The sequence below is a fragment of the Salvelinus alpinus genome, chromosome 28 (assembly GCF_045679555.1).
Source record: "Salvelinus alpinus chromosome 28, SLU_Salpinus.1, whole genome shotgun sequence".
Classification (NCBI taxonomy): Eukaryota; Metazoa; Chordata; class Actinopteri; order Salmoniformes; family Salmonidae; genus Salvelinus; species Salvelinus alpinus.
In genome coordinates this window covers 15,173,819-15,199,668 of record NC_092113.1, presented here as the reverse complement: position 1 = coordinate 15,199,668, position 25,850 = coordinate 15,173,819, and the positions used below count along the sequence as shown (strand labels likewise).

The following is a 25,850-nucleotide window of genomic DNA, read 5'->3' as shown; positions in this document are numbered from 1 at the left end:
AGTGAGCGAGAAAGGTAATTCTTGAACATGGGATGAGACATTCTCACTAATTTGTAAACAAAGCCGCCAATAATTTTATTTTGAGGATTGGATGCCTCTTTTAGATATTAATTTAGAAATCTCCAATCCTCTAAATGTAGTTATTGGCGGAGAGTCACGTCATTGAAAAGGCCTACCATAGGCGAAATGAGTCTCACTAGTGTTGAGTAATGTGCTGTTAAAAGTGGTGTAGGTCTTATTTATTGAAAAAGCATTTAAGTTAGAAGCAATAGAATTTGAAGCAATAAGATTTTGGAAACAGTAAGATTTCGGCGTCATTTCGCTCTGCTCCCCGACAAGCATTGGGACTGGTCTTGATAAATCAATGAGATTTTTATTTTCACTGAATCTCCATTTGGGTATTGGTTAGACTAGAATTAGAAAATTAGGGTGCAGAAATGTTATGCTCTTAGTGTAACCTTTTATTTAACTAGGCAATGCTGCTTTACCACTCTTGGGTAGTGGAATGACTGGCTTCCCTCCATGCCTGAGGACAAAGACTTTCCTCTAGGCTCAGATGAAACATATGACAGATAGCAGTAGCTATAGTCAGCTACCATCCTCAGTAGCTTTCCATCTAAGTTGTCAATGCCAGGAGCATGTCATTATTGATCGATAACAATACTTTTCCACCTCTCCCATACTAACTTTACAAAAATTCAAACTTGCAATGCTTTTCTTATTATCTTTTGTACATGAGTATGATGGTTCGCTGTTCATTGTTAGCATTTCCTGCCTAAGTTTGCCCACTTTGCCAATGAAATAATCGTTAAAATAATTGCCAACATCAAATTTCTTATTCATCACAAAACCATCTGATTCGATGAAAGATGGAGTTTTTGTCTTTCTGCCCTTAATTTCATTTATAGTCATTTAAAGTTTTTCATATCATTCATCTTGGCTTCATAATACAGTTTCTTCTTCTTTTTGATGTTAGTCACATCATTTCTCAATTTACAGTAAGTAAGCCAGTCGGATGTCTTATTAGCCACTCCTTTTGCCCCATCTCCTTCAACCATACCGTTTTTGAATTCCTCATCAATCCATGGAGCCTTAACAGATCTTAGTCAGTTTCTTAACAGGTGCATGTTTATCAATAATTGGAGGAGGCAATTCATCAAGTGCAGCGTCTGGATGCTCTTTATTAATCACATCAACAAATATTTTTAACATCATCCACATAAATCACAGCAAAATCTTTTGTATGATCTCTTACACACAATTTTAGGCCCATCTTTTGGAATATTGGTTTTCCTGGATATAGCCACTATGTTCTGATCACTGCATCCAATGGGTACAGATATAGCTTTTGAACAAAGTTCTACAGTATTAGTAAAAATGTGATCAATACATGTGGATGATCTTGTTCTGTCGTGTTTGTAAACACTCTGGTAGGTTGATTAATAACCTGAACCAGATTACAGGCACTGGTTATAGTAAGAAGCTTCCTTTTAAGTGGACAGCTGGATGAAAACCAGTCAATATTCAGGTCGCTTATCAGTGAGACATAAAATGGAAAAGGGCAAACATAGCAATATATAATTTTTCTAATACATTCAGCAGTCCAATAATCTCTGTGTGCGCTGCGTGGTTGAAGCTACGAACCCATAGGCTTGGCTCTCATCCCTTCCAAGCTTTTGGGAGGGAGGGTGGACTATTAGCCCGTCATAGTGTATGTAAGCAATGTCTCCATGCACTCTGACAGCTTTCATGGCTGGTATAACTTCTTCCTCTTCTGGCACACAGCTCGTTGAGGAAGATATACGTTCCTCTCAAGTTCTTGCCTCTTTCCAGAAAAGCTACATTGTGCTTGAACCTCAGAAACTTGACCACTATCGGCTTGGACATGTCACCTGGGCCGGTGGTGGGTTTTACAGTCCTGTGGGCGCACTCCCCCTCAATCTTCCTATGGTCCATCTTCAGTTTCTCTGAGATCATTTCCCTTACTTTGTCCTCACTTTGACTCCGTCCAGGTCTCATGGAGATTCTGCAATTCCGTCCACAACCATGTTTTGCCTTGATTGTCCCTTGAGAGAATCTGATTTCTCTGTCATTGTTATAATGAATTCACATACAAAACTGATGTGCTCTCTAAATAACTGCTGTCTTCTTCCCGTTGTCCTGTTTAAACTCATCGAGCTGACCCTGGAGGAACTGTGAACTGTTCTTCAGGTCCTGGTCCTCTGGTCAGGTCGTCCATTCTTTTATTAGTTGACCTCACCAGTATTTGGACAAGACACTGGAAGCTATTTTCTTGTTGTAACAACTGCTTGTAGAACTATTTTTGTAAGTTTAAAAGATCCTTCACCTGTGATAGACACCACTGTCCTCAACGGTACTCCCACCAGTTTTGGTCTTTCATGGTAACAACATAGGTTACGCTGTTACTCCTTGCAGTTCCAGACAGGGCAGGTCACAGGGAAGATTGAAAAAACAACAAACAGCAGGGGTCTAGACAGCCACAAGCCCGGGACAATCCGCAGTCCCAGCCACAATGGCTAACTGAGTCGCGGGCTGTGTTCAAGCTAGCTTGATAGGCAGCAAGCTAGCAATTTCTGGCATGGAATAGCCTTCATTTCTCAGAACAAGAATAGACTGACGAGTTTAAGAAGAAAGTTTTTTGTTTCTGGCCATTTTGAGCCTGTAATCGAACCCACAAATGCTGATGCTCCAGATACTCAACTAGTCTAAAGAAGGCCAGTTGTATTGCTTCTTTAATTAGAACAACAGTTTTCAGCTGTGCTAACATAATTGCAAAAGGGTTTTCTAATGATCAATTAGCCTTTTTAAAATAATAAACTTGGATTAGCTAACACAACGTGCCATTGGAACACAGGAGTGATGGTTGCTGATAATGGGCCTCTGTACGCCTATGTAGATATTCCATCAAATATCTGCAGTTTCCAGCTACAATGTTAATATTGTAAATGACTAGTGTCTATACTGTATTTCTGATCAATTTGATGTTATTATAATAGACAAAACATTTTCCTTTTCTTTCAAAAACAAGGACATTTCTAGGTGACCCCCAAACTTTTGAACGGTAGTGTTATATACACATTGATTCTTGAATATAAATTATGAATGCCTCATGAGCTTAGTTGAACTGTCGTACCCCACCAGAACCCAAAATATAAGCCTGGTTTACGCCAATGTTTGTAAACATTCTAAATGTAAACAATCAAAACCTCAAAACATGCCTTAAACTATCATTTTGATATTTTGGATGGTCAGTCCTTGCATCCACAGCTCTGTCTATGAATTTCAGTGGTAAAATTTCTCCAGGCCCATCCCTCAACATTTGACTAAAACTGAGGCAGGGTGTACACTTTGTTTAACTGCGGATCGTCACTTTAAGGTAAATGTTCGGACATCACTAATGTTGTTCCTTTTGTCTTCACAGATGAAATTAAAATCGAGCTTGAGAAGCAAAAGTAAGTTTCAACCCCTTTCCCTCTTGTATTTGGATTTCATGGGCAGGTGATTGGTTTTATGCACCTATTAAGCAGTCACCACTGTTATTAGTGCTTATTAAGTTTGTAATGTCCTGAGGCCTGCATGATTTAATCTGTATTACATTAACATTTTGCAGACGTTCTTATCCAGAGCAATTTACAGTGCATTAATATTAAGGTTATAGTTCCTGTTGTCATTTACCTTTCCTTTGGTCTGCAGAGATGGCACAGTGGTCCCGCCCCGAGCAAACTACATTGAGGCTGACAAATATGTGCTACCTTTTGAGCTTGCCTGTCAATCTAAGTCCCCACGCATTGTCAGCACCTCGTTGGACTGCTTACAGGTATGTAGTGATGGGGGAAGAAGTTACATTGGGATATTATTTTGGATGATACAATGCCTTCGGAAAGTATTCAGATCCCTTGTTAGGTTACAGCCTTATTCTAAAATTGATATAATAATTCCCCCCCCCCCCCCCCCAATCTACACACAATACCCCATAATGACAAAGCAAAAACAGGTTTTCAGATGTTTTTTGCAAATTTATAAAAAATTACTGAAATATGACATTTACATAAGTATTCAGACTCTTTACTCAGTACTTTGTTGAAGCACCTTTCGCAGCGATTACAGCCTCGAGTCTTCTTGGATATGACGCTACAAGCTTGGCACACCTATCTTTGGGGAGTTTCTCCCATTCTTCTCTGCACAGCCTCTCAAGCTCTGTCAGGTTGGATGGGGAGCGTTGCTGCACAGCTTTTTCAGGTCTCTCCAGAGATGTTCAATCGGGTTCAAGTCCGGTCTCTGGCTGGGTCTGAGGTCCTGAGCGCTCGAGCAGGTTTTCATCAAGGATCTCTCTGTACTTTGCTCCATTCATCTTTGCCTCGATCCTGACTAGTCTCCCAGTCCCTGCAGCTGAAAAACATGATGCTGCCACCACCATGCTTCACCATAGGGATGGTGCCAGGTTTCCTCCAGACGTGACACTTGGCATTCAGGCCAAAGAGTTCAATCTTGGTTTCATCAGACCAGAGAATCTTGTTTCTCATGGTCTGAGAGTCTTTAGGTGCCTTTTGGCAAACTCCAAGCGGGCTGTCATGTGCCTTTTACTTAGGAGTGGTTTCAGTCTGGCCACTCTACCATAAAGACCTGATTGGTGGAGCGCTGCAGAGATGGTTGTCCTTCTGGAAGGTTCTCCCATCTCCACAGAGGAACTCTAGAGCTCTGTCAGTGATCATTGGGTTCTTGGTCACCCACCTGACCAAGGCCCTTCTCCCCCGATTGCTCAGTTTGGTCGGGCGGCCAGCACTAGGAAGAGTCTTGGTGTTTCCAAACTTCTTCCGTTTAAGAATGATGGAGTCCACTGTGTTCTTGGGGACCTTTTAATGCTGCAGAAATGTTTTTGGTACCCTTCCCCAGATCTGTAGCTCGACACAATCCTGTCTCGGAGCTCAATGAACAATTCCTTCAACCTCATGGCTTGGTTTTTGCTCTGACATGCACTGTCAACTGTGGGACCTTTTATATAGACAGGTGTGTGCCTTTCCAAATCATGTCCAATCATCAATTGAATTTACCACAGGTGGACTCCAATTAAGTTGTAGAATCATCTCAGTGATGATCAATGGAAACAGGATGCACCTGAGCTCAATTTCGAGTCTCATAGCAAAGGGTCTGAATACTTATGTAAATACGTTTTATTTTTTTATACATTTGCAAACATTTCCAAAAACCTGTGTAGTATAATGTGTAGATTGCTGAGGATTTTTTTTATTTAATCAATTTTAGTGTAAGGCTGTAACTTAACAAAATGTAGAAAAAGTCAAGGGCTCTGAAGGCACTGTATATCGTATTGTATCATTTTGTCAATGTCACAATATTATTTTTGCGCTAGTTGGCTGTACCTGCATCAAAACTGCAGTATTTTTCCTTCACAGCTTGTTCTCCATCCTTTTAAAATATGGAGCCACTTTGTTTTCAGCACTTTTATTTCCATGACTCATCAAATATGTTTAACATGGATTCGCAATAAAACTACAGTATCGAATCGCAATACATATAATTTTTTTATTTAACTAGACAAGTCAGTTCAGAACAAATTCATGTTTACAATGACGGCCAAACCCTCCCCTAACCCGGACGACGCAGGGCTAATTGTGCGCCGCCCTATGGGACTCCTGATCACGGCCGGTTGTGATACAGCCTGGGATCAAACCAGGGTCTGTTGTGACGCCTTTAGCACTGAGATGCAGTGCCTTAGACCACTGCGCCACTCGGGTCCCCAAATGTATATAGAATCGTGAGAATCGAAAATACATATCGGCACCTAAGTATCGTGATGATTTTGTATCGTCCCTGGCAATTCCCAGCTCTACAGGTCCTCAAGTTTACACATTAAAGTACACACACGCACATTTGTAATTGTGAGAGGGAGCTGGGACTCAATTGTGGGTGGAAGGTAATTGTAAGTCCCTACTTGTAAGTGCCACTGGGTGGAGAAGTTCAAATGTTTTTACCCTTGTTGTGTAATTCCTCTGAGTTGTGCCTCTAAATATCAGAGATGCATACATTCTCCGCAATCTCTCGTCTCTCCTTTCTCCCTCGTTGCAGAAGCTCATTGCGTATGGCCACATCACAGGCAACGCCCCTGACAGTAGTGCTCCAGGGAAGAGGCTCATCGACCGGCTGGTGGAGACCATCTGTAACTGTTTCCAGGGCCCACAGACAGACGAGGGGGTGCAGCTGCAAATCATTAAGGTGAGTCTGTCAGGGACTCCATTCATCTTAAACCTCTCCTTTATTTATAGCTACATATTTATACCGATGTACCATATATAGCCTAGTTGCCTCTCAGGACAAATTGCTGCCCATTATTTCCCACCTCCCATTCCCCACTGTTATACTACAGGTATATCCGGTGGCAAATCTGTCTTTTATGGCTGTACAGTAGGCGTGATGCATAACCAGAGCTCATTTAAGTTACACATAGTGGAACTCCAAAGTTGAGGGTCCAAAGTCTGTCTTGTTCATACAAGCCACCAGTATTGTCACTGTTGATAACAGGTTTTATTGGACTGACCAGTCTTCCTACCATATTTGAACATCTATAATTCACAAAGGTAGTGCAAGACATGATTTTCTTCTATTTCCCCTGACTGTTCTGACCCCCGCTGTTCTCCTCCAGGCTCTCCTGACTGCAGTGACCTCCCCTCACATTGAGATCCACGAGGGGACTGTTCTACTGACTGTGCGTACCTGTTACAACATCTACCTGGCCAGCCGCAACCTCATCAACCAGACCACCGCCAAGGCCACACTCACACAGATGCTCAATGTGATCTTCACCCGCATGGAGACACAGGCAGTCAGTATACTGTCCAGATCAGCTCAGTTCACTCTCATATTTACTTGTTCATACATGCAGTCATCTAAACAAAGTGCTCGACTCCGTCTTAGGTCTGTATCCTCTTAAAGCAAGCTGATTGAGTAACTCCGTCTTAGACCCTGGTCTGTGTCCTCTTAAAGCAAGCTGATTGAGTAATGGAGATGAAAAAACATCTTGATTGACTGGAAATGGAGACCAATAATTTCTCCATAAGTGTATTTGTCAGTGTGTTAACTGTCTGATTGTTTCCTGGCTGACTTGTTCATTGGCTGTTATTCACATGCTGTTTGGCGTTCTAACTAGTTTTATTGATCATGACCTGTCTGTCCATCTCCCTGCATCTATACAGGCTCTGGAGTCTCACGAACAGGAGAAGGATAGACTGTGTTTGCCCCATCAGAACCCTTCCACTTCCCCTGGGCGGATGTGCGGTTCCCCCCGGTCAGACCACACCCTAGACTTAAGCGGGACGCCCTCTCCTGCGGCCAGCACCCCAGACCTCCATACCATGCCCCTGGCCCCAGACACACCCTCCATCAATGGCCAACCAGAGGAGTGCAAGACTGAGGAGGATGTGGCTGTTACAGAGGAGAAAAGGGAGGAGACACCACCTCCAGGTATTGGCTTTGAGTATATTTATACATAGCGTCGATCATATGCTTCTATTGCATGACATTTCTGAAGCATACGTCATCCTCATTCATTTGACACATGTTCTTTTCTCATCAATAGTTTTTGAGGATCCAGTTTCAGAGACCCCAACAACAGTAAAACAGCCAGTCGAGGAAGGGCATGAGGTGGGGCAGGGGGAGAAATCAGAAGTAGGAGAGGAGGAGAAACCAGAAGTCGATTCAAAGCCAACAGAGCAACCAACGAGTGAGGTGGTAGAGGAAGTGGCTCCAGCACCTGAACCAGAGCCACAGCCCCAGATCGCACCAGGTTAGTCATTGGTTGTAACCGTAGGTGGTGTGATTGGACAGAGTTTGTTAATCGGGGCTTGTCTTGGTCTATCATTTACACACCTGTATCTGACTGGACTTTTCCACCTCTCCACACAGAAGGGGATCATCTCCCTGAGCAGACAGAGGTGGCGCCCCCTAGACCCAGGACAGATACGAACCAAATGAACGGCATTATGGATGACCGTGGTTCAGTGTCCTCTACAGACATCCTGGTGAGTTAGCTCTTATCCGTGGAATGAGGATGGGTCACATCAAAGGTTTTATGGGAGAAAACAGTGATTTGTGATTATTTTTGCCCCTATGCATTATACATAGTTTTGGTAGTTTAGTTATATATTGACAATTGCATTGTATAGTTTAAGCCTGTTCTGTTTAGTTATTTGCTCTCTGTCTTTAGGATGCGGAGTCTATGCAGGGTGGCCAGAACACTGCTCGTTTCTCCCACATTCTGCAGAAAGACGCCTTCCTAGTCTTCCGCTCCCTCTGCAAGCTCTCCATGAAGCCCCTGGCAGACGGACCCCCTGACCCAAAGTGAGACATGATCCACTAGTCCTTCAGCCCAAGTTTCCCCTCTGTTCAAACGCACAACTCCTACCTTGTTCTCATCACCTAATCCAACTCCAAGTTTCTCCTGGCTTTCTCTACACAATACTATATACAGTGCCTTCAGAAAGTATTAACACCCCTGGACTTTTTTCACATGTTGTTATAAAGTGGGATTCAAATTAATTTAATTGTCTTTTTTTGTCAATGATTGACACAAAATACTCTCATGTCAAAGTGGAAGAAAAATATTTATAAAAAATAAAACACTATCTTGACTAGATAAGTATGTCAACCCTACTAAAAGGTGAATTTGTCTCCCAGTGTCTGTTGGAAAGCAGACTGAACCAGGTTTTCCTCAGGATTTTGCCTGTGCTTAACTCTATTTTGTTTATTTTTATCCCCCCCCAAAAACTCCATAGTCCTTGCCGATGACGAGCATACCCATAACATCATGCAGACACCCCCATGCTTGAAAATATGAAGTGTTACTCATTGAAGCGTTGTTGGATTTGCCCCAAACATAACGCTTTGTATTCATGGACAAATATGGGACATATTTATCAGTTTTACTTTAGTGCCTTGTTGCAAACATGATGCATGTTTTGAAATATTTGTATTCTGTACAGGCTTCCTTCTTTTGACTCTGTCATTTAGGTTAATATTGTGGAGTAACTACAATGTTGTTGATCCATCCTCAGTTTTCTCCTATCACAGCCATTCAATTCTGTAACTGTTTTAAAGTCATCATTGGCCTCATGGTGAAATCCCTGAGCGGTTTCCTTCCTCTCCGACAACTGAGTTAGGAAGAACGCCTGTATCTTTGTAGTGACTGGTTGTATTGATACACCATCCAAAGTGTAGTTAATAACTTCACCATGCACAAAGGGATATTCAATGTCTGCTTTTATTATTTTTTACTGATCTACCAATAGGTGCCCTTCTTTGCAAGGCATTGGAAAACCTCCCTGGTCTTTGTGGTTGAATCTGTGTTTGAAATATACTGTTCAACTGAGGGACCTAACAGATCATTGTATGTGTGGGGTATAGAGATGTGGTAGTCATTCAAAAATCATGTTAAACACTATTATTGCACACCGAGTGAGTCCATGCGACGTATTAAGCACATTTTTACTCCTGATCTTATTTAGCCTTGCCATAACAAAGGGGTTGAATACTTATGACTCATTTTGTTTTTTCATTTGTAAACATTTCTGAAAACATAATTCCACTTCGACCTCATGAGGTATTGTGTGTAGGCCAGTGACAAAACATTTAACTTGAATCCATTTTAAATTCAGGCTGTAACAACAAAATGTGGACAAAGTCAAAGGATGTGAATAGTTTCTCAGGGCACTGTAAATAGCTTCCACTTGGTATATAGACTGTTTTAAAGATCAGTATACCCAGGTTAGCTGGATGTTTTACATTCGTGACTGGGCTTCTTCAGTTACTGTAATCTAAAACCCTAAAGCTGGGAGTCTGAATAGGCAAATGAAAGCTGAGCCTGATCACTGCATCCAAACATATTCGACAGTGACGTGCTATAATTTAAACCTAAATAACTATATTGTAGTAAGGCTATAAACTGTACAAGTATTTCATATACTAAACTGTTGAATATTCATTTACACTTCCCACAATCTCCCTTTCTTTGGCTCTTCCCCATGTCCTTGTCATCTCTCCTTTCTCCAACTCTCCTTTTCCCTCTTCATTGCCTTTTCCCGTCTCTCTCTTCTCCCCGTCTAACTCCTTCTCTGTCCCCTTACTCTCTCCCCTTCTCCTCAGGTCTCATGAGCTGCGCTCCAAAGTGGTGTCTCTGCAGCTGCTGCTGTCTGTGCTCCAGGGGGCAGGGCCCGTCTTCCGCACCCACGAGATGTTTGTCAATGCCATCAAGCAGTACCTGTGTGTGGCCCTCTCCAAAAACGGGGTGTCCTCTGTGCCCGAGGTGTTTGAGCTCTCCCTCGCCATCTTCCTCACCCTGCTCTCCCACTTTAAAGTCCACCTCAAGATGCAGATCGAGGTTCGGGATACAGGATTTATATATTTTATCTGTGATTTTGAGTCTTTATACTCAATTCAAAATAGGCAACAGAATGGAAAATAAAAATGAATGATGAAACTACCACTTTTAATTCCGTCACTCCCACCCTCACTGTCTCTACCTCTCCCAGGTGTTTTTCAGGGAGATTTTCCTGACTATCCTGGAAACATCATCCAGCTCCTTTGAACACAAGTGGATGGTCATTCAGACCCTCACACGGATATGTGCAGGTAAAAACACACACAAGCCTGATGGACACATTTAGTGTGCATTGCTGTTTATGTACACTACCATTCAAATGTTTGTGGTCACCTAGAAATGTCTTTGTTTTTGAAAGAAAAGCACATTTTTTGTTCATTAAAATAACATCAAATTGATCAGAAGTACAGTGTAGACATTGTTAATGTTGTAAATGACTATTGTAGCTGGAAATGGCCGTTTTTTAAATTGAATATCTACATAGGCGTACGGAGGCCCATTATCAGCAACCATCACTCCTGTGTTCCAATGGCACGTTGTGTTAGCTAATCCAAGTTTATTATTTTAAAAAGGCTAATTGATCATTAGAAAACCCTTTTGCAATTATGTTGGCACAGCTGAAAACTGTTGTTCTGATTTAAAGAAGCAATAAAACTGGCCTTCTTTAGACTAGTTGAGTATCTGGAGCATCAGCATTTGTGAGTTAGATTTACAGGCTCAAAATGTACACTACTGTGTACTACTCCCTTCACAGAATAGAGAAAATTGGCTCTAACCAGAATAGAAAGAGGAGTGTGAGTCCCCGGTGCACAACTGAGCAAAAGGACAAGTACATTAGAGTGTCTAGTTTGAGAAACAGACGCCTCAAAGGTTCTCAACTGGCAGCTTCATTAAATAGTACCCGCAAAACACCAGTCTCAACGTCAACAGTGAAGAGGCGACTCCGGGAAGCTGGCATTCTAGGCAGAGTTGCTAAGAAAAAGCCATATCTCAGACTGGCCAATAAAAATAAAATATTAAGATGTGCAAAAGAACACAGACACTGGACAGAGGAAGATTGGAAAAAAGTGTCTAAGTTTGAGGTGTTCGGATCACAAAGAAGAACATTCGTGAGACTCAGAAAAAATTTAAAGATGCTGGAGGAGTGCTTGACGCCATCTGTCAAGCATGGTGGAGGCAATGTGATGGTCTGGGGGTGCTTTGGTGCTGGTAAAGTGGGAGATTTGTACAGGATAAAAGGGATCTTGAAGAAGGAAGGCTATCACTCCATTTTGCAATGCCATTACATACCCTGTTGACGGCGCTTAATTGGAGCCAATTTCCTCCTACAACAGGACAATGACCCAAAGCACAGCTCCAAACTATGCAATAACTATTTAGGGAAGAAGCAGTCAGCTAGTATTCTGTCTATAATGGAGTGGCCAGCACAGTCACCGGATCTCAACACGATTGAGCTGTTGTGGGAGCAGCTTGACCATATGGTATGTAAGAAGTGCCCATCAAGCCAATCCAACTTGTGGGAGGTGCTTCAGGATGCATGGGCGGAAATCTCTTCAGATTACCTCAACAAATTGACAACTAGAATGACAAAGGTCTGTAAGGCTGTAATTGCTGCAAATGAAGGATTCTTTGACGAAAGCCAAGTTTGAAGGACACAATTATTATTTCAATTAAAAATGATTATTTCTAACCTTGTCAACGTCTTGACTATATTTCCTATTCATTTTGCAACTCATTTCATGTATGTTTTCATGGAAAACAAGGACATATCTAAGTGACCCCAAACTTTTGAACGGTAATATACATATACCAACAAAAAAAAAATATATCGCCCATCTTCAAACCCTTCACCCCCAGATGCTCAGTGTGTGGTGGATATCTACGTAAACTACGACTGTGACCTGAACGCTGCAAACATCTTTGAGCGGCTGGTGAACGATCTATCTAAGATTGCCATGGGGAGGAGTGGCCAGGAGCTGGGGATGACCCCTCTACAGGTTACCTCAAATATGTTGACATCATGCTTGGATTTTGTCTGTCGTTTAGCTGTTTCTCTGGCGTAGGAAGTATTTTTGAGCTCTGTAAATGATGTGACAGACCGGTTAACATGAGACATATTGCAGGAGCTGAGTCTGCGTAAGAAGGGTCTGGAGTGTTTGGTGTCCATTCTGAAATGCATGGTGGAGTGGAGCAGAGACATGTATGTCAACCCCAACCTGCAGGCCAACCTCGGTGAGTGTAATGAGCAGTGTGTGTGTCTAGCAGGGATTCCGTTAGGAAAATGTTGTGCCAGACAAATGACTGGGAAGATTTACATTTATCGGACATTTGTGAAATTTGCATCCACCATGTCAAAAATACTTCCTACGCCATAACTCAGGACATCCGTCCGCACCATCAATAAACGAGGGATATTGACCAAATGAGCCACATTTTACGTGTCCTTAAAAACAGCCTTTAACAAATAATAAAAACACTACCTTGTGTTTCGATGTGTAGCATATGCAAAAATGTATAGCCTATTGTTTTTTACTTTACTAAAAACATTGTCCACTTCACGGTTCAGCTTGGAGATTTGAGCACTAAATGCATCAGGGCATTGCATGTATAAGCTATAAAGATAAGCATTATATTGTTAGATTATATGAGTTACTCTGGTAGGCTTAAAACATTCAACCTCAAGTTCAACTGTCGGAGTCAGTTCTTCATAGTCCTGCAGTACAAAAGGCTAATAGCCACATCACACCTTCACAAATGTTTCTAAACTTTATTAGATTCGTATCAAAAGTAAGTCAAGCCGTTGTTTATAGGGAAAATACAAGCAGGATATTATATTGCGGCAAACGCAACATTACAGTATGAACTTAATTTGTTAAAAAAGAACCAACAGAATGAAACAAAACACTTTCAAACTGGTTTAAACATTCACCAAAGTTTTGAACACGCTATATTGCAGCAATTACCAAGAAAGCCTAGTGCCTATCGTACCCAACAATTTTCTGCAATAAGCTAATGATATTTATATTACAACAGGCCTACTTATCTCAAATTAAATACGGAGGACACAGACAGTTCGAACTTAATTTAGCCAACGAAAATATATCAACTGAATGAAAAAAAAATCCCTTTTGCATATTTAAAGAAATGGTTTAGATTAATACATGGGCCTACAATAATAACAATGATATGATATACAACAATTATGAAACAAATAATTATAAATATTAGGGGAAACAATTTAAATAAAGTTTAAAAAATGCATCCTACCTGAATAGCGAGTTGTACAGTAGCCTGCATTTGGCCGCACCAACGTTCTTCTCATATTTGTCCACTACAATATTAAAACTTGACCTTATGGAGGACATTCCCCTTTTAGGCTTTTCACTGTTGGCATACTATCTTACTTTCATTAGGCCTCCATCTTGAAAATCAACAGTACCCAAGGCTGTGTGTCTAGCTGCACCTCTCAGCCTCAACAGTGTGTATCTTGACCCTGCTGTTTGTCTGTGTGTAACCCAGGCCAGGAGCGGCCGTCAGATGGTGAGGGTCCGGAGCTGAAGCTTCCTGACCACCTGGCGTCTCGTAGAGACAGCGTCAGTTCTCTGGACTCCACCATGTCATCTAGTGTCCAGTCCTCCCAGCCTGACCACCCAGAACAGTATGAGGTCATCAAACAACAGAAGGATGTCATCGAGCACGGCATTGAGCTGTGAGTCTCACACTCTTTGTCCTTCCCTTTGACTTTATTTATTTTACTCGGTTTATATACAGTATCAGTCTGGGAGGTAGTGTTAATTTCGTCAACAATAACTGACGAAAAATATTCGTCAACCACCTATTTTTCCTGACGAAAGCTAATGACGATACTGAGACGAGATACCATGAAAAAAACTGTCACATGAGTTTTCATTTTAGGTGATGTAGTTGTGGAAAAAGTACCCAATTGTCATACTTGAGTAAAAGTAAAGATACCTTAATAGAAAATGACTCAAGTAAAAGTGAAAATCACCCGGTAAAAAACGACTTGAGTAAAAGTATTTGGTTTTAAATATACTTAAGTAACAAAAGTAAAAGTACACATAATTTTTTAATTCCTTATATTAAGCAAAGCAGACGGCCACATTTTTCTAGTTTTAACTTATTTACGGACAGCCAGGGGCACGCTCCAACATTCAGACATAATTTACAAACAAAACATGTTTTTAGTGAGTCCGCCAGATCAGAGGCAGCAGGGATGACCAGGGATGTTCTCTTGATAAGTGTGTGAATTAGACCATTTCCTGTCCTGCTAAACATTCAAAATGTAACTAATACTTTTGGGTGTCAGAGAAATTGTATGGAGTAAAAAGTACATAATTTTCTTTAGGAATGTAGTATAGTAAAAGTTGTCAAATATATTAATAGTAAAGTACAAAAAACTACTTAAGTAGTACTTTAAAGTATTTTTTCTTAAGTACTTTATACCACTGCAAAAATGTGACTAGACGAGAATTCCACATGAGACTAATGTACGTTCAATTTGACATGAAGCTCCTTTTCATCAGTTTTGTCCAATTATATGCAGAATATTTAATGCAATCCTCTTATTGGCAGATTTAACGTGTTTAAGTTGCGCGGTCTTATTGAACTGATCTGCCTGACTCCCACACAGCTCCCAGGCGGTCACTTCAGTCACTCGCTCTCTTTTGAAATTGATACACAGCATGGAGACTTCAATTGTAACCTACCTCAACTAGAAACAATTATGTTTACTCTCTTACTTTCACATAGGCTATTTTTGCTTTGATCACATAAGCTCTATTTTTCCGTCTGTGCTGTTTTTCATCTGTTTTGCCACACTCGCGGTCGGCCAGTGCAGTTGTATTTTCCCCCGATTTGAGATGTTAGTGCTATTTGCTGAATATCAGTATCACATTAATAATTCTGACATTGTTGGAAAGCGTATATTCTCCCATTTTTAAGGGAATCACTGTTATTTACCCTCATTGCAAGGTTATGATTGGGGGAAAAAGCGCTGTATGCCTAAATTTTCATCTGTAGCCAATGCTTTGTAGCCTATATGGTAAATCATGGCTGGCATTGGTTACAATCTACTACAATAGCAGTGTGTCAGCTATATGAGAGGATAGTAGGCCTAGTTGAACCAGGCTATCTTAATGTGTACATGATGGAAGTTAAATATGAATTATTTCATGGGGGAAAATACACTGACTAATGTGACTAAAATGACTGACTAGTCGACTGATATAACTAAAACTAAGGATGAAATGACTAACATATGACTAAGACTAAAAAGTATTTTAGTAAAGACTATAAGAATAAATCTAAAATGGCTGCCAAAATTAACACTGCCTATCTAGTTATACAGTATATCTGTAGTAGCCATAGATTATTTGTCTCCATCTCTCAAGTTTCAACAAAAAGCCCAAGCGAGGTGTCCAGTTCTTACAAGACCAAGGCATGCTGGGAAACACAGCAGAGGACATTGCCCAGTTTCTGCACCAAGAGGAGCGCCTGGACACAGTGAGCACCTCATCACAACCTTGTATCACTGTACAAACATGAAGGACTTTGATTTAGTAGCCTCTCTAGAGAGTATGCAACAACAGGAAGTTATTGTGATGTGTTCGGACTCGAGTTTGTACGAGAAAAGGTTGTCATTGTAGATGCCAGATCTTCATTGTAAATGCCAGGTTGTCATTGTAAATTAGAATTAGTTCTACCTTACATGGTTATATTTATATAAAATACATAAATTAAAAGGTTTGTTAGTTTCCTATCTCTGGCACAGCTCTTCATCATTTCCCCGTCTCTCCTTTCTCTTCTCTTTAGACCCAGGTGGGGGAATACCTGGGGGAGAACGTGCGTTTCAACAAGGAGGTGATGTACAGCTATGTGGACCAGCTGGACTTCTGTGGCCGGGACTTTGTCTCTGCTCTGAGGGCTTTCCTGGAGGGCTTCCGGCTCCCAGGAGAGGCCCAGAAAATTGACAGGCTCATGGAGAAGTTCGCTGCCCGATATCTGGAGTGTAACCAGGGGTAAGGGAGACATGTCAGTGACTGTTTGCTACCTGCAGGGGGAGGAGTTGAGTTTGCATACGCGCTCTGGAAACATGTCATCGAGAACATCCTCAATTATAGATAATGCGTGGACGTGTAGCCTCTTTGAATATTCATTATGTAATGTCCAGTGGTTTACTGATGCACCACCTTGTTACCTCAACTGGCCCTAACCTCTTGCCCCTGCAGACAGACTGAGTTTGCCAGTGCAGACACGGCCTACGTCTTGGCCTACTCCATCATCATGCTCACCACCGACCTGCACAGTCCACAGGTCAGAACACCAACCAATCAGTTTATTTAGCCTGTTCATCTATCCATACACCCACTTCCAGTTATTTGTATTCGCTGTTGTTCCCCACCGTTATTTGACCTGTACAGGTGAAGAACAAAATGACCAAGGAGCAGTACATCAAAATGAACCGTGGAATCAATGACAGTAAGGACCTGCCTGAGGAGTACCTGTCCTCCATATACGATGAGATCGCTGGCAAGAAGATCGCCATGAAGGACAGCAAGGAGCACACTATCACACCCAAGACTAGCAAGCACAGTAAGTAGAGATAACAGGGATATGACAAACCAGAGCCAGATATATTTAGAGTTGGGACAACTTTTAGAACTGGGAATATTGTTCTCATTCAAGGCATTCACTGATGAAGCATTGTTTAAGTATTCCCAATGTTATTAGCATTGAGCGTGGGAAATGCCCTTTACAAGTTAAGTATTATTAATTTTAATGGTGAGCCTACATGTCTGCCATTGAATGTTATAGTATCATGTAAATGCATCAGAATTCAGAAACATCAATGTCCTAACGCTCTAAATATATGGCTCAGACAATCTAAAACTGTATGTATTATACATCAACTGAACCCCTACACCACCCAGCTTAGTGGGAATTGTAAGCCTGACAAGTTACCGTGAAGAGTATGTTTTGGTCATGTGATAATCTAGGCACTCTCTTTCTTTTCAGGTGTAGCCACTGAGAAGCAGCGTCGTCTGCTATATAACGTGGAGATGGAACAGATGGCCAAGACAGCCAAGGCCCTGATGGAGGCTGTGAGCCACGCCCAGGCTCCCTTCTTCAGCGCCACCCACCTGGAACACGTCCGGCCCATGTTTAAGGTACTGCAGAGCCACCCTCGCAATGACTATGTCCTCCATAGCTCAGTTGGTAGAGCATGGTGCTTGCAACACTCGGATAGTGGGTTCAATTCCCGGGACCACCCATAAGTAAAATGTATGCACGCATGACTGCAAGTTTCTTTGGATAAAAGAATGGACTAAATGGCATATAGTATCATTAGGACTACTGCACCACCATCTGCAGTGGCTGGGATGGCTAATGCTTGTGAATGTGTGCCAGAGGGTGGCTGTATGACCAATGCTCTTTGCGGAGGGAAAGGATTCAAGTGTGTGCTCTGCGTGTGTGTTGCAGTTGGCGTGGACCCCTCTCCTGGCAGCCTTCAGTGTGGGGCTGCAGGACTGTGATGACCAGGAGGTGGCCTCTCTGTGTCTGGAGGGGATCCGCTGTGCCATCAGGATCACCTGTATCTTCAGTATGCTGGTCAGAGGCCACAGCAAAATAATTGAATGTATCATCCCCTTTCATAACCCTTTACTATCCGTGGACTATGATTCATTTTGTTAACCCCCTCCATTCTATGCTCAACATGAACTTGAAACTCCTAGAAAAGCCTGTTTTGTCTGTTTCTTTGAATGACTCGTCTGTCTGTGTCTTCGCGGCGCTGTGCAGTTGGAGAGGGATGCTTATGTCCAAGCCTTGGCTCGGTTCACCCTGCTCACAGCCAGCTCCAGCATCACTGAGATGAAGCAGAAGAACATTGACACCATCAAGACCCTTATCACTGTGGCCCACACAGACGGAAACTACCTGGGCAACTCTTGGCACGAGGTAGGTCAGGGCTTCTCCCATGTAGTCAACCTGGCTTTCCCAACCCTGCCTCTCATCTCCTCTTCTGCGAGTCAGAAATCCACCCCATATATCTGTCTGTCTCTATGCAAACAAATCCAGTGGAAAGTGAGCATAGCACTTGAATTGGTAGAGACGTCATGAACAGAACATGGAGGCTGACCTCTAACCCTTGGCCTGTGTTTCTCTGTGCAGATCCTGCGGTGTATCAGCCAGCTGGAGTTGGCCCAGCTGATTGGCACGGGGGTGAAGACACGCTACATCTCTGGAGTGGTCCGGGACAGTCAGACCGGCATCAAGGGTTTCCCGATCGGGGGAGAGGAGTTCATGCCCCTGGGACTGGGTAGGTCACACAGGGCTTTGAAAATCAGGGACAGTTAGTGTGTGAAGATGTGGTCCTCTAAAGGGTGTCCACCAACTCTGCCCAGAGTGGGTGAAAACGCACTTTGGTGATGAAATTTTACCAAGACAAGTATTAATATTCATGCTCTAAATTGTTCAGTGGGGTCTTTCTCTAACAAATCATTAAAGGAAAACTTTTTAAAGAATTGGAATTTCAAATAAAAATAAAGTGTATATACTAAAATATGAAAATACTATATTTCGTGTCTCAAAATCGATATCCTTCTTACCTCCTATATTGTTTTATATCCTGCGGATTCGAGAATAAAGATGACGAGTTCAAACTGGGGAAGTGAGCCAGCCAGTCAGCCAGTGGCCTTAATTCTTGCACAGAATCCATCCTAGCTGGCGCGATGCAATTTGACAGATTTTTTACCAATTTATTTTCTCTGGTCTCCATTGATTTAGTCACCCTAATTCTGGCCATCCTACAAGGGTTAAAAACTCCAATAACTTTTGAACGGATTCTGATGGAGACGTGCGGTTTGGACCATTGGTTTTCTTAGAGGATTATCTACCCAACATATCATTTTACCCATTGGTCAAAGATGCATTTTTGATTGGACACCCTATCCTCTGTAGCTTAGTTGGTAGAGCATGGAGCTTGCAATGACAGTATAGTGGGTTCGATTCCTGGGACCACCCGTGTGTAAAATATATGCACGCTTGACTGTAAGTCACTTTGAATTAAAGTGTTGGCTAAATGGCATAATATGTTAAATGGTGTGTCTGGAATGGGTTTCCTGTTGCAGGGACCCTGGTGGGAGGTCCAGACAGGAGGCAGATGGCTCATATCCAGGAGTCAGTGGGAGAGACCAGCTCTCAGAGCGTGGTGGTGGCTGTAGACAGGTGAGAGATACATGTTCAACGTACATCCATGGCTGCAGACATCTGTTCTTTGTAATTTATGTCCATGTGATTTCTGGAAGTACATGTCTTGTAAATCTGACCTGTGTTTGTTGTTTGCAGGATCTTCACTGGTTCCACAAGGCTGGATGGAAATGCAGTTGGTAAGTGGATCTGTGCGTTTCACCACGTGTGTGTATATCTGACTGGCAATGCGTGCGTTTACTGATTGTGTCCTTTTCCTAGTGGACTTTGTGCGGTGGTTATGTGCGGTCTCCATGGATGAACTGGCCTCTACTCACCAGCCGAGGATGTTCAGTCTGCAGAAGATAGTAGAGATCTCCTACTACAACATGAACCGCATCCGTCTGCAGTGGTCACGCATCTGGCAGGTCATCGGAGACCACTTCAACAAGGTGAGCTCCTATCTTCAGTAAGGAAGGTGTCCTGGAACCAGATTAAGCATATTCCTGGACTAAAAAAACACTTTAAATTGATATTGTCCATTGAGAATTGTTAGTCCAGCAGTAGTCTAAATCTATTAATCTAACCTGATTATGCAGAGACTTAGTCTATCAAGGGCTCCAGACTAACATTTTCCACTGGCTGTAATGGTGTTACTATCTTTTTCAGTTGGTGGCACCAGCCAATGATTTGGTCTGGTCACACCATTTAGTTTTTTCTGCGGCGTTACACAACATACATTTTTCTAAATCACCGTAGAAAGTCATTCACAGTGCTTCAGACAGTGTAATAGACTACTGAGAAGGTAGGCTATTCAATAAATACGTTGTTTCATCTAACATGTCCAAGCAGGAATGCATGATTAAAGATGTTGATGTGCAACCTAATCCAGTGAATGTCATGAATTGTGGGTTGACAATAGGCTATTGTTATATTTTACTGTTAAAATAGGCCTCCAGAATTTCCAGAATTTTGTTGATCAATAGAGATTCATCTTTGTGCACTAATATCATAGGCTAATTCACCACATCAGGAAGTGAAAACTCAAAGCACATTAGCTAGATCAGGAACACTAAATATAATACCTACTGCTAGTAATCATGTATTCATCTAAGTCCAATGAATGTCCTAAAAAGACTTTGCAGTTGTAGCTTGCTACCTTATGCACTCGCATTGGCCGACGAGCACTTCGCATCTTAAAGCCAAATCAAATATCTTGGTTGTAAAATAGTTGCTGTTGAACTCTATTAAAGAGATGACGAATACAAATGATATCCACAGAAAGTTGAGAACAACAGTAGTTACCTCCAAAGCTATGTATTTTCCCACAGTTAAATTTTGAAAAGTTCTACAATCAGAAGCCTTTTTTCTCTATCCTGGAGCCCACATTGGGGGAGAGGGAGAGAGAGTGGCTCGCTCATCACAGCAGCAGGCCCCAGGGAAACGGGCCTAGGGGCAGGGCAGACACTTTCATTACAGGAATCATGAGGAGAATGCACTATACTGGTTTTCGACACCCCAAAAAATAGGACGTTTTGAAACTTGAGTGAGGTGACCATGCAATGAATGTTCAGCTCACACTGATGTGACAAGTACGTTTTTACTTTCACAGCCAAGTCAAAAGGGTCGCAAAAACAAAAAGTATTGTGCCCTGCTATGTACTGACTGTGCGTCTGCTCCTCCACCAGGTGGGCTGCAACCCCAACGAGGACGTGGCCATCTTTGCCGTGGACTCTCTGAGGCAGCTGTCCATGAAGTTCCTGGAGAAAGGAGAGCTGGCTAACTTCCGCTTCCAGAAGGACTTCCTCCGGCCATTTGAACACATCGTGAAGAAGAACAGGTAGAGACTGGACCAGAGGGAAGGGAGACAGGAAAATATGAGAGGAGTAGAAGGAGAGAGGCAGAGGTGATTTGGAACAATCTAGGGGATATGACGTGGAAAAACCCTGCCAGCACAGAACCAAATCCAGCCTACACACTCGCCACAAATGCTGGACTCTTTGTCCCTCTCTTTCTTTCCTCCACAGATCTCCCACTATCAGGGACATGGTGATCCGCTGTGTGGCCCAGATGGTCAACTCCCAGGCAGCCAACATCCGCTCCGGCTGGAAGAACATCTTCTCTGTGTTCCACCAGGCCGCCTCGGATCACGACGAGAACATTGTGGAGCTGGCCTTCCAGACTACTGGCCACATAGTCAGTGAGTACCGACACGTTAGGACTGGGGCTCAACCATCATTTTGTCTCAAAGGGCATGGCCAGCTCGGGAGAGAAATGGACTGCTGTATAGTAATTCTCCTTTCTCTTCTCCAGTGAACACGTTTCAGCAGCACTTTGCAGCAGCCATAGACTCCTTCCAGGATGCAGTGAAGTGTCTGTCTGAGTTTGTGTGCAACGCTGCCTTCCCTGACACCAGTATGGAGGCCATCCGGCTCATACGCCACTGTGCTAAATATGTGGCTGAAAGGCCGCAGGTAGGCATCCCACAGAATTCCAAAGCACATCCCAAACCTAGATCACAAAGTGCTTTCTAATCAAGCCTGCAACCGAACAGCATTTTGGAGTGGATTCTTTATTTGCATCATGGTTAAGTACATGATGGTGCCAGTCCATCAGGATAATGTTCCTCTGATGGGTCTTCCCTGTCTGTCCCCAGGCTCTGCGGGAGTACACCAGTGATGACATGAACGTGGCCCCAGGGGACCGGGTGTGGGTGAGAGGCTGGTTCCCCATCCTCTTTGAGCTGTCCTGCATCATCAACCGCTGCAAGCTGGACATCAGGACAAGGTAAGGAATCTGACCCTTAGCTCACCCAACATGTGTAGAGGCACCACAAATGTAATGCTTTGAGCCCAATAGGCATTCATGTACGCTTGACGTGTGTGTCTTTCTGTCACAGGGGTCTGACTGTGATGTTTGAGATTATGAAGAGCTATGGACACACCTTTGAAAAGCACTGGTGGCACGACCTTTTCCGCATCGTCTTCCGCATCTTCGACAATATGAAGCTCCCTGAGCAGCAGACGGAGGTGAGAGGCTGTAGGGATTGTCATTGGTTCCACTGTAGGACTGTTTTGAGTAGGCATTTCTGTAATTAACACTAGCTTTTGCACCAGTCACTCACTCAACCTCGTGATTTGTTGTGTTGCTCGTCTGTGTGTATTTTGTGTCTTGTGATTTATTGTAGAAGCATGAGTGGATGACCACGACCTGTAACCACGCCCTGTACGCCATTTGTGACGTCTTCACCCAGTTCTATGAGCCTCTCAGTGAGGTCCTGCTGGCTGACATCTTCACTCAGCTGCAGTGGTGTGTCAGACAAGGTGGGTTCTATACTCCCCACAGAGAGAGGGGGGAAAAGAGAGCAGCTGACTCATACAGTCACACACCATAGAGAGGGGACAAAACAGCAGCTGACACACACACACACACACACACACTTAATTCAATTCAAGCTGTATTCACTGTAATATTCTTTGTGAAACATTTACCAGGAATTTGAAGTTGGGTGACGTAATGGTGAATGACACCACTATTTTCTCTCCACTACCCCAGATAATGAGCAGTTGGCCCGGTCAGGGACTAACTGCCTAGAGAACCTGGTCATCCTGAATGGGGAGAAGTTTAGCCCAGAGGTGTGGAACGTCACCTGCTCCTGTATGCTGGACATCTTCCAGACCACCAGCCCACACGTGTGAGTTCTGCTGCCGGCCTGTCTGTCACCCTGTTTTCACTTTTGCAACCCATCACCATAAACAGGCATCCAACAGTAATTCTCAATGTGTTTTATTTGCACACATAAACAGAAAACGCACTGTTATAGTAAGAAATTCTGATCTTGTATTTGCGTTGCATTACAAGAACAAGTCTGATGTCAGATGTTGTAGTCATGAGCAGAACATTCAGCAGGCCATGGTAAGTCATGGACACAGGAAACCCTTCCTCCAATAGACCACATGACTGATGATGTGCACATTCTATTTTCTCCTCTCTACAGCCTGTTGACATGGCGACCAGCTGGTCAGGAAGAGGAGGCTGGTGATGGGAAACATATGGTGGGCAAACAATACATTTATGAAGCTTCAGACAGTGAAATTAAAGCTTTTGAGCCTGACTATAGACACACATGAGTATATGGCAGTGATTTGACTTTTGAAAATAAATATCTTGCCGTTTGTTCGTGTCATGAGTTGTTTTCTCTCAAACATACTACAGGATGTAGATTTTGACACCCAATCCCAGAGCAGCTATGACAGAGCCCTGTCAGAGAGAGGAGGTCAGAGCCAAATGTCCACTGCCAGCGATGAGACCTGGAAGGGTAAACCCCATGCCAGTATGCAACGAATTACAGAAACCTTTTGACCTTCTCACCTCAATTCACATTTCTATCTTTATACATACCTCATCCTCCTCCTTGTCGTGTTCCACTTTTCCACATTTGACCTCAGTCTCTCGTGGGTTCCTTTCTGTCTTCCTGATGCCGCTGTACTCTGTGTCTGTGGTAGGAGTGTCAGACCAGAAGCTGTTTGCTGGACTGCTCATCAAGTGTGTGGTGCAGCTGGAGCTGATCCAGACCATTGACAACATTGTCTTCTACCCGGCAACCAGCAAGAAGGAAGATGCCGAAAATATGGCTTCTGCACAGGTTTGTCATAATGGAGCTAAACTACAATGGCTCGAAACTGAAGTCATGACCCATATTCACATTTAATCAGGGCTTTTATGCATCAACTTAGTAGAGTGTTTTGGGTGTACTGTATGTTGTTGGGAGGATTGACCTAGACTCTGTGCTGTATCTCCCAGAGGGATGCTCTGGAGGAGGCTGCAGAGGAAGGGGACCCTGGGCAGGGGGAGCAGGGCATGTACAGACACCTCTCCTCCCAGCACCTTTTCAAGCTGCTGGACTGCTTGCTGGAGTCACACACCTTTGCCAGAGATTTCAACTCTAACAACGAGCAGAGGACTGCACTCTGGAGAGCAGGTGCGTTCAACTGTCTGTGTGTCTGGTGTGTTCAGATCTGTCATGTGAGATACAGGATTCTCTTGTTATCTCTGTGGTATCTACTTTCATATGTCTGTCTGGCTGTCTGCCTCTCTCTGTGTCTCAGGATTTAAGGGGAAGTCGAAGCCCAATCTGCTAAAGCAGGAGACCAGTAGCCTGGCCTGTAGCCTGCGTATTCTGTTCCGCATGTACTGTGACCGGCAGCTCCAGGACTCCTGGCCTGACATCCAGACACGACTGCTGCTGTGAGTGTCCTGGAGAGGGAAAGACAGTGGGAGGGATCATGTTGTGAAAGGTCTTTACAATTGTAAAGCGACTTTGGGTCCTTGAGAAGCGCTATATAAAGACCATGTATTATTATTGTTAAATATGTCAGTTGGGGCCTCCCGGTTGGCGCAGTGGTCAATGGAGGTCCATGGGGCGACGCACAATTGGCCTAGCGTCGTCCGGGTTAGGGAGGGTTTGGCCGGTAGGGATATCCTTGTCTCCTGTGGCGGGCCGGGCGCAGTGCACGCTGACCAGGTCGCTAGGTGTACGGTGTTTCCTCCGAGACATTGGTGCGGCTGTCTTCCGGGTTGGATGCTCGCTGTGTTAAGAAGCAGTGCGGCTTGGTTGGGTTGTGTTTCGGAGGACGCATGGCTCTCAACCTTCGTCTCTCCCGAGCCCGTACGGGAGTTGTAGCGATGAGACAAGACAGTAACTACTAACAATTGGATACCATGAAATTGGGGAGAAAAAAAATATATATATATGTAAAAGTTACTTGTGCTACTTGAACAACAAGACTAGCTTGAATGTTAATTTGATTACATCATGTCATCCTTAGTCTTCCTGATTGGCCCATCGGTAATAGGGTCTTCAATGGTTTGTGGGGGTGTTCCCCCACTGGCAGTGAGATGTGTGGTAATGTTGGTCCTGTGTGTCCTGTCCTCTCCTCAGCGTGTGCAGCGAGGCCCTGGCCTACTTTATCAGCCTGACCTCTGAGAGCCACAGAGAGGCCTGGACAAGCCTGCTCCTCCTGCTGCTCACCAGGACTCTTCGACTGACCGACATCAAGGCACACACTCATTTATTCACAAGTTACACACTAAGGCACATACACATGGACTGAAATATTTGCCCCACAAGATTGATCTGTTCTTTAAAAGGGTATTATTATCCTATGAAGACTGTTTGTGAGGGACTGTCTGCAAGCACCATTTCAATGATCTACCCCAAGTCAGTAAAAGCTAT

General features: G+C 43.3%; 1 protein-coding gene across 2 annotated transcripts in view; it reads left to right on the top strand.

Annotated features, from left to right (window-relative positions):
• LOC139557257 (brefeldin A-inhibited guanine nucleotide-exchange protein 2-like) overlaps positions 1-25,850 on the top strand; it is a 39,057-nt gene that overhangs the window by 8,813 nt on the left and 4,394 nt on the right. The window contains exons 2-38 of one of the 2 annotated variants that reach the window (XM_071371815.1): positions 3,443-3,473; positions 3,715-3,838; positions 6,106-6,252; positions 6,680-6,859; positions 7,230-7,497; positions 7,613-7,819; positions 7,939-8,054; positions 8,240-8,373; positions 10,174-10,408; positions 10,560-10,659; positions 12,266-12,405; positions 12,532-12,640; positions 13,928-14,117; positions 15,820-15,931; positions 16,241-16,446; positions 16,657-16,741; positions 16,849-17,020; positions 17,444-17,595; positions 17,909-18,037; positions 18,227-18,385; positions 18,599-18,746; positions 19,558-19,654; positions 19,775-19,815; positions 19,898-20,067; positions 21,304-21,455; positions 21,643-21,815; positions 21,929-22,089; positions 22,272-22,402; positions 22,515-22,644; positions 22,803-22,938; positions 23,171-23,309; positions 23,613-23,670; positions 23,831-23,933; positions 24,121-24,260; positions 24,419-24,596; positions 24,724-24,862; positions 25,557-25,674. In XM_071371815.1, the coding sequence (XP_071227916.1) occupies positions 3,443-3,473; positions 3,715-3,838; positions 6,106-6,252; positions 6,680-6,859; positions 7,230-7,497; positions 7,613-7,819; positions 7,939-8,054; positions 8,240-8,373; positions 10,174-10,408; positions 10,560-10,659; positions 12,266-12,405; positions 12,532-12,640; positions 13,928-14,117; positions 15,820-15,931; positions 16,241-16,446; positions 16,657-16,741; positions 16,849-17,020; positions 17,444-17,595; positions 17,909-18,037; positions 18,227-18,385; positions 18,599-18,746; positions 19,558-19,654; positions 19,775-19,815; positions 19,898-20,067; positions 21,304-21,455; positions 21,643-21,815; positions 21,929-22,089; positions 22,272-22,402; positions 22,515-22,644; positions 22,803-22,938; positions 23,171-23,309; positions 23,613-23,670; positions 23,831-23,933; positions 24,121-24,260; positions 24,419-24,596; positions 24,724-24,862; positions 25,557-25,674 (5,210 nt within the window). Of the gene's footprint in view, positions 1-3,442; positions 3,474-3,714; positions 3,839-6,105; positions 6,253-6,679; positions 6,860-7,229; positions 7,498-7,612; positions 7,820-7,938; positions 8,055-8,239; positions 8,374-10,173; positions 10,409-10,559; positions 10,660-12,265; positions 12,406-12,531; positions 12,641-13,927; positions 14,118-15,819; positions 15,932-16,240; positions 16,447-16,656; positions 16,742-16,848; positions 17,021-17,443; positions 17,596-17,908; positions 18,038-18,226; positions 18,386-18,598; positions 18,747-19,557; positions 19,655-19,774; positions 19,816-19,897; positions 20,068-21,303; positions 21,456-21,642; positions 21,816-21,928; positions 22,090-22,271; positions 22,403-22,514; positions 22,645-22,802; positions 22,939-23,170; positions 23,310-23,612; positions 23,671-23,830; positions 23,949-24,120; positions 24,261-24,418; positions 24,597-24,723; positions 24,863-25,556; positions 25,675-25,850 lie in introns of both variants that reach the window. The other variant, XM_071371814.1, reaches the window with a different exon arrangement.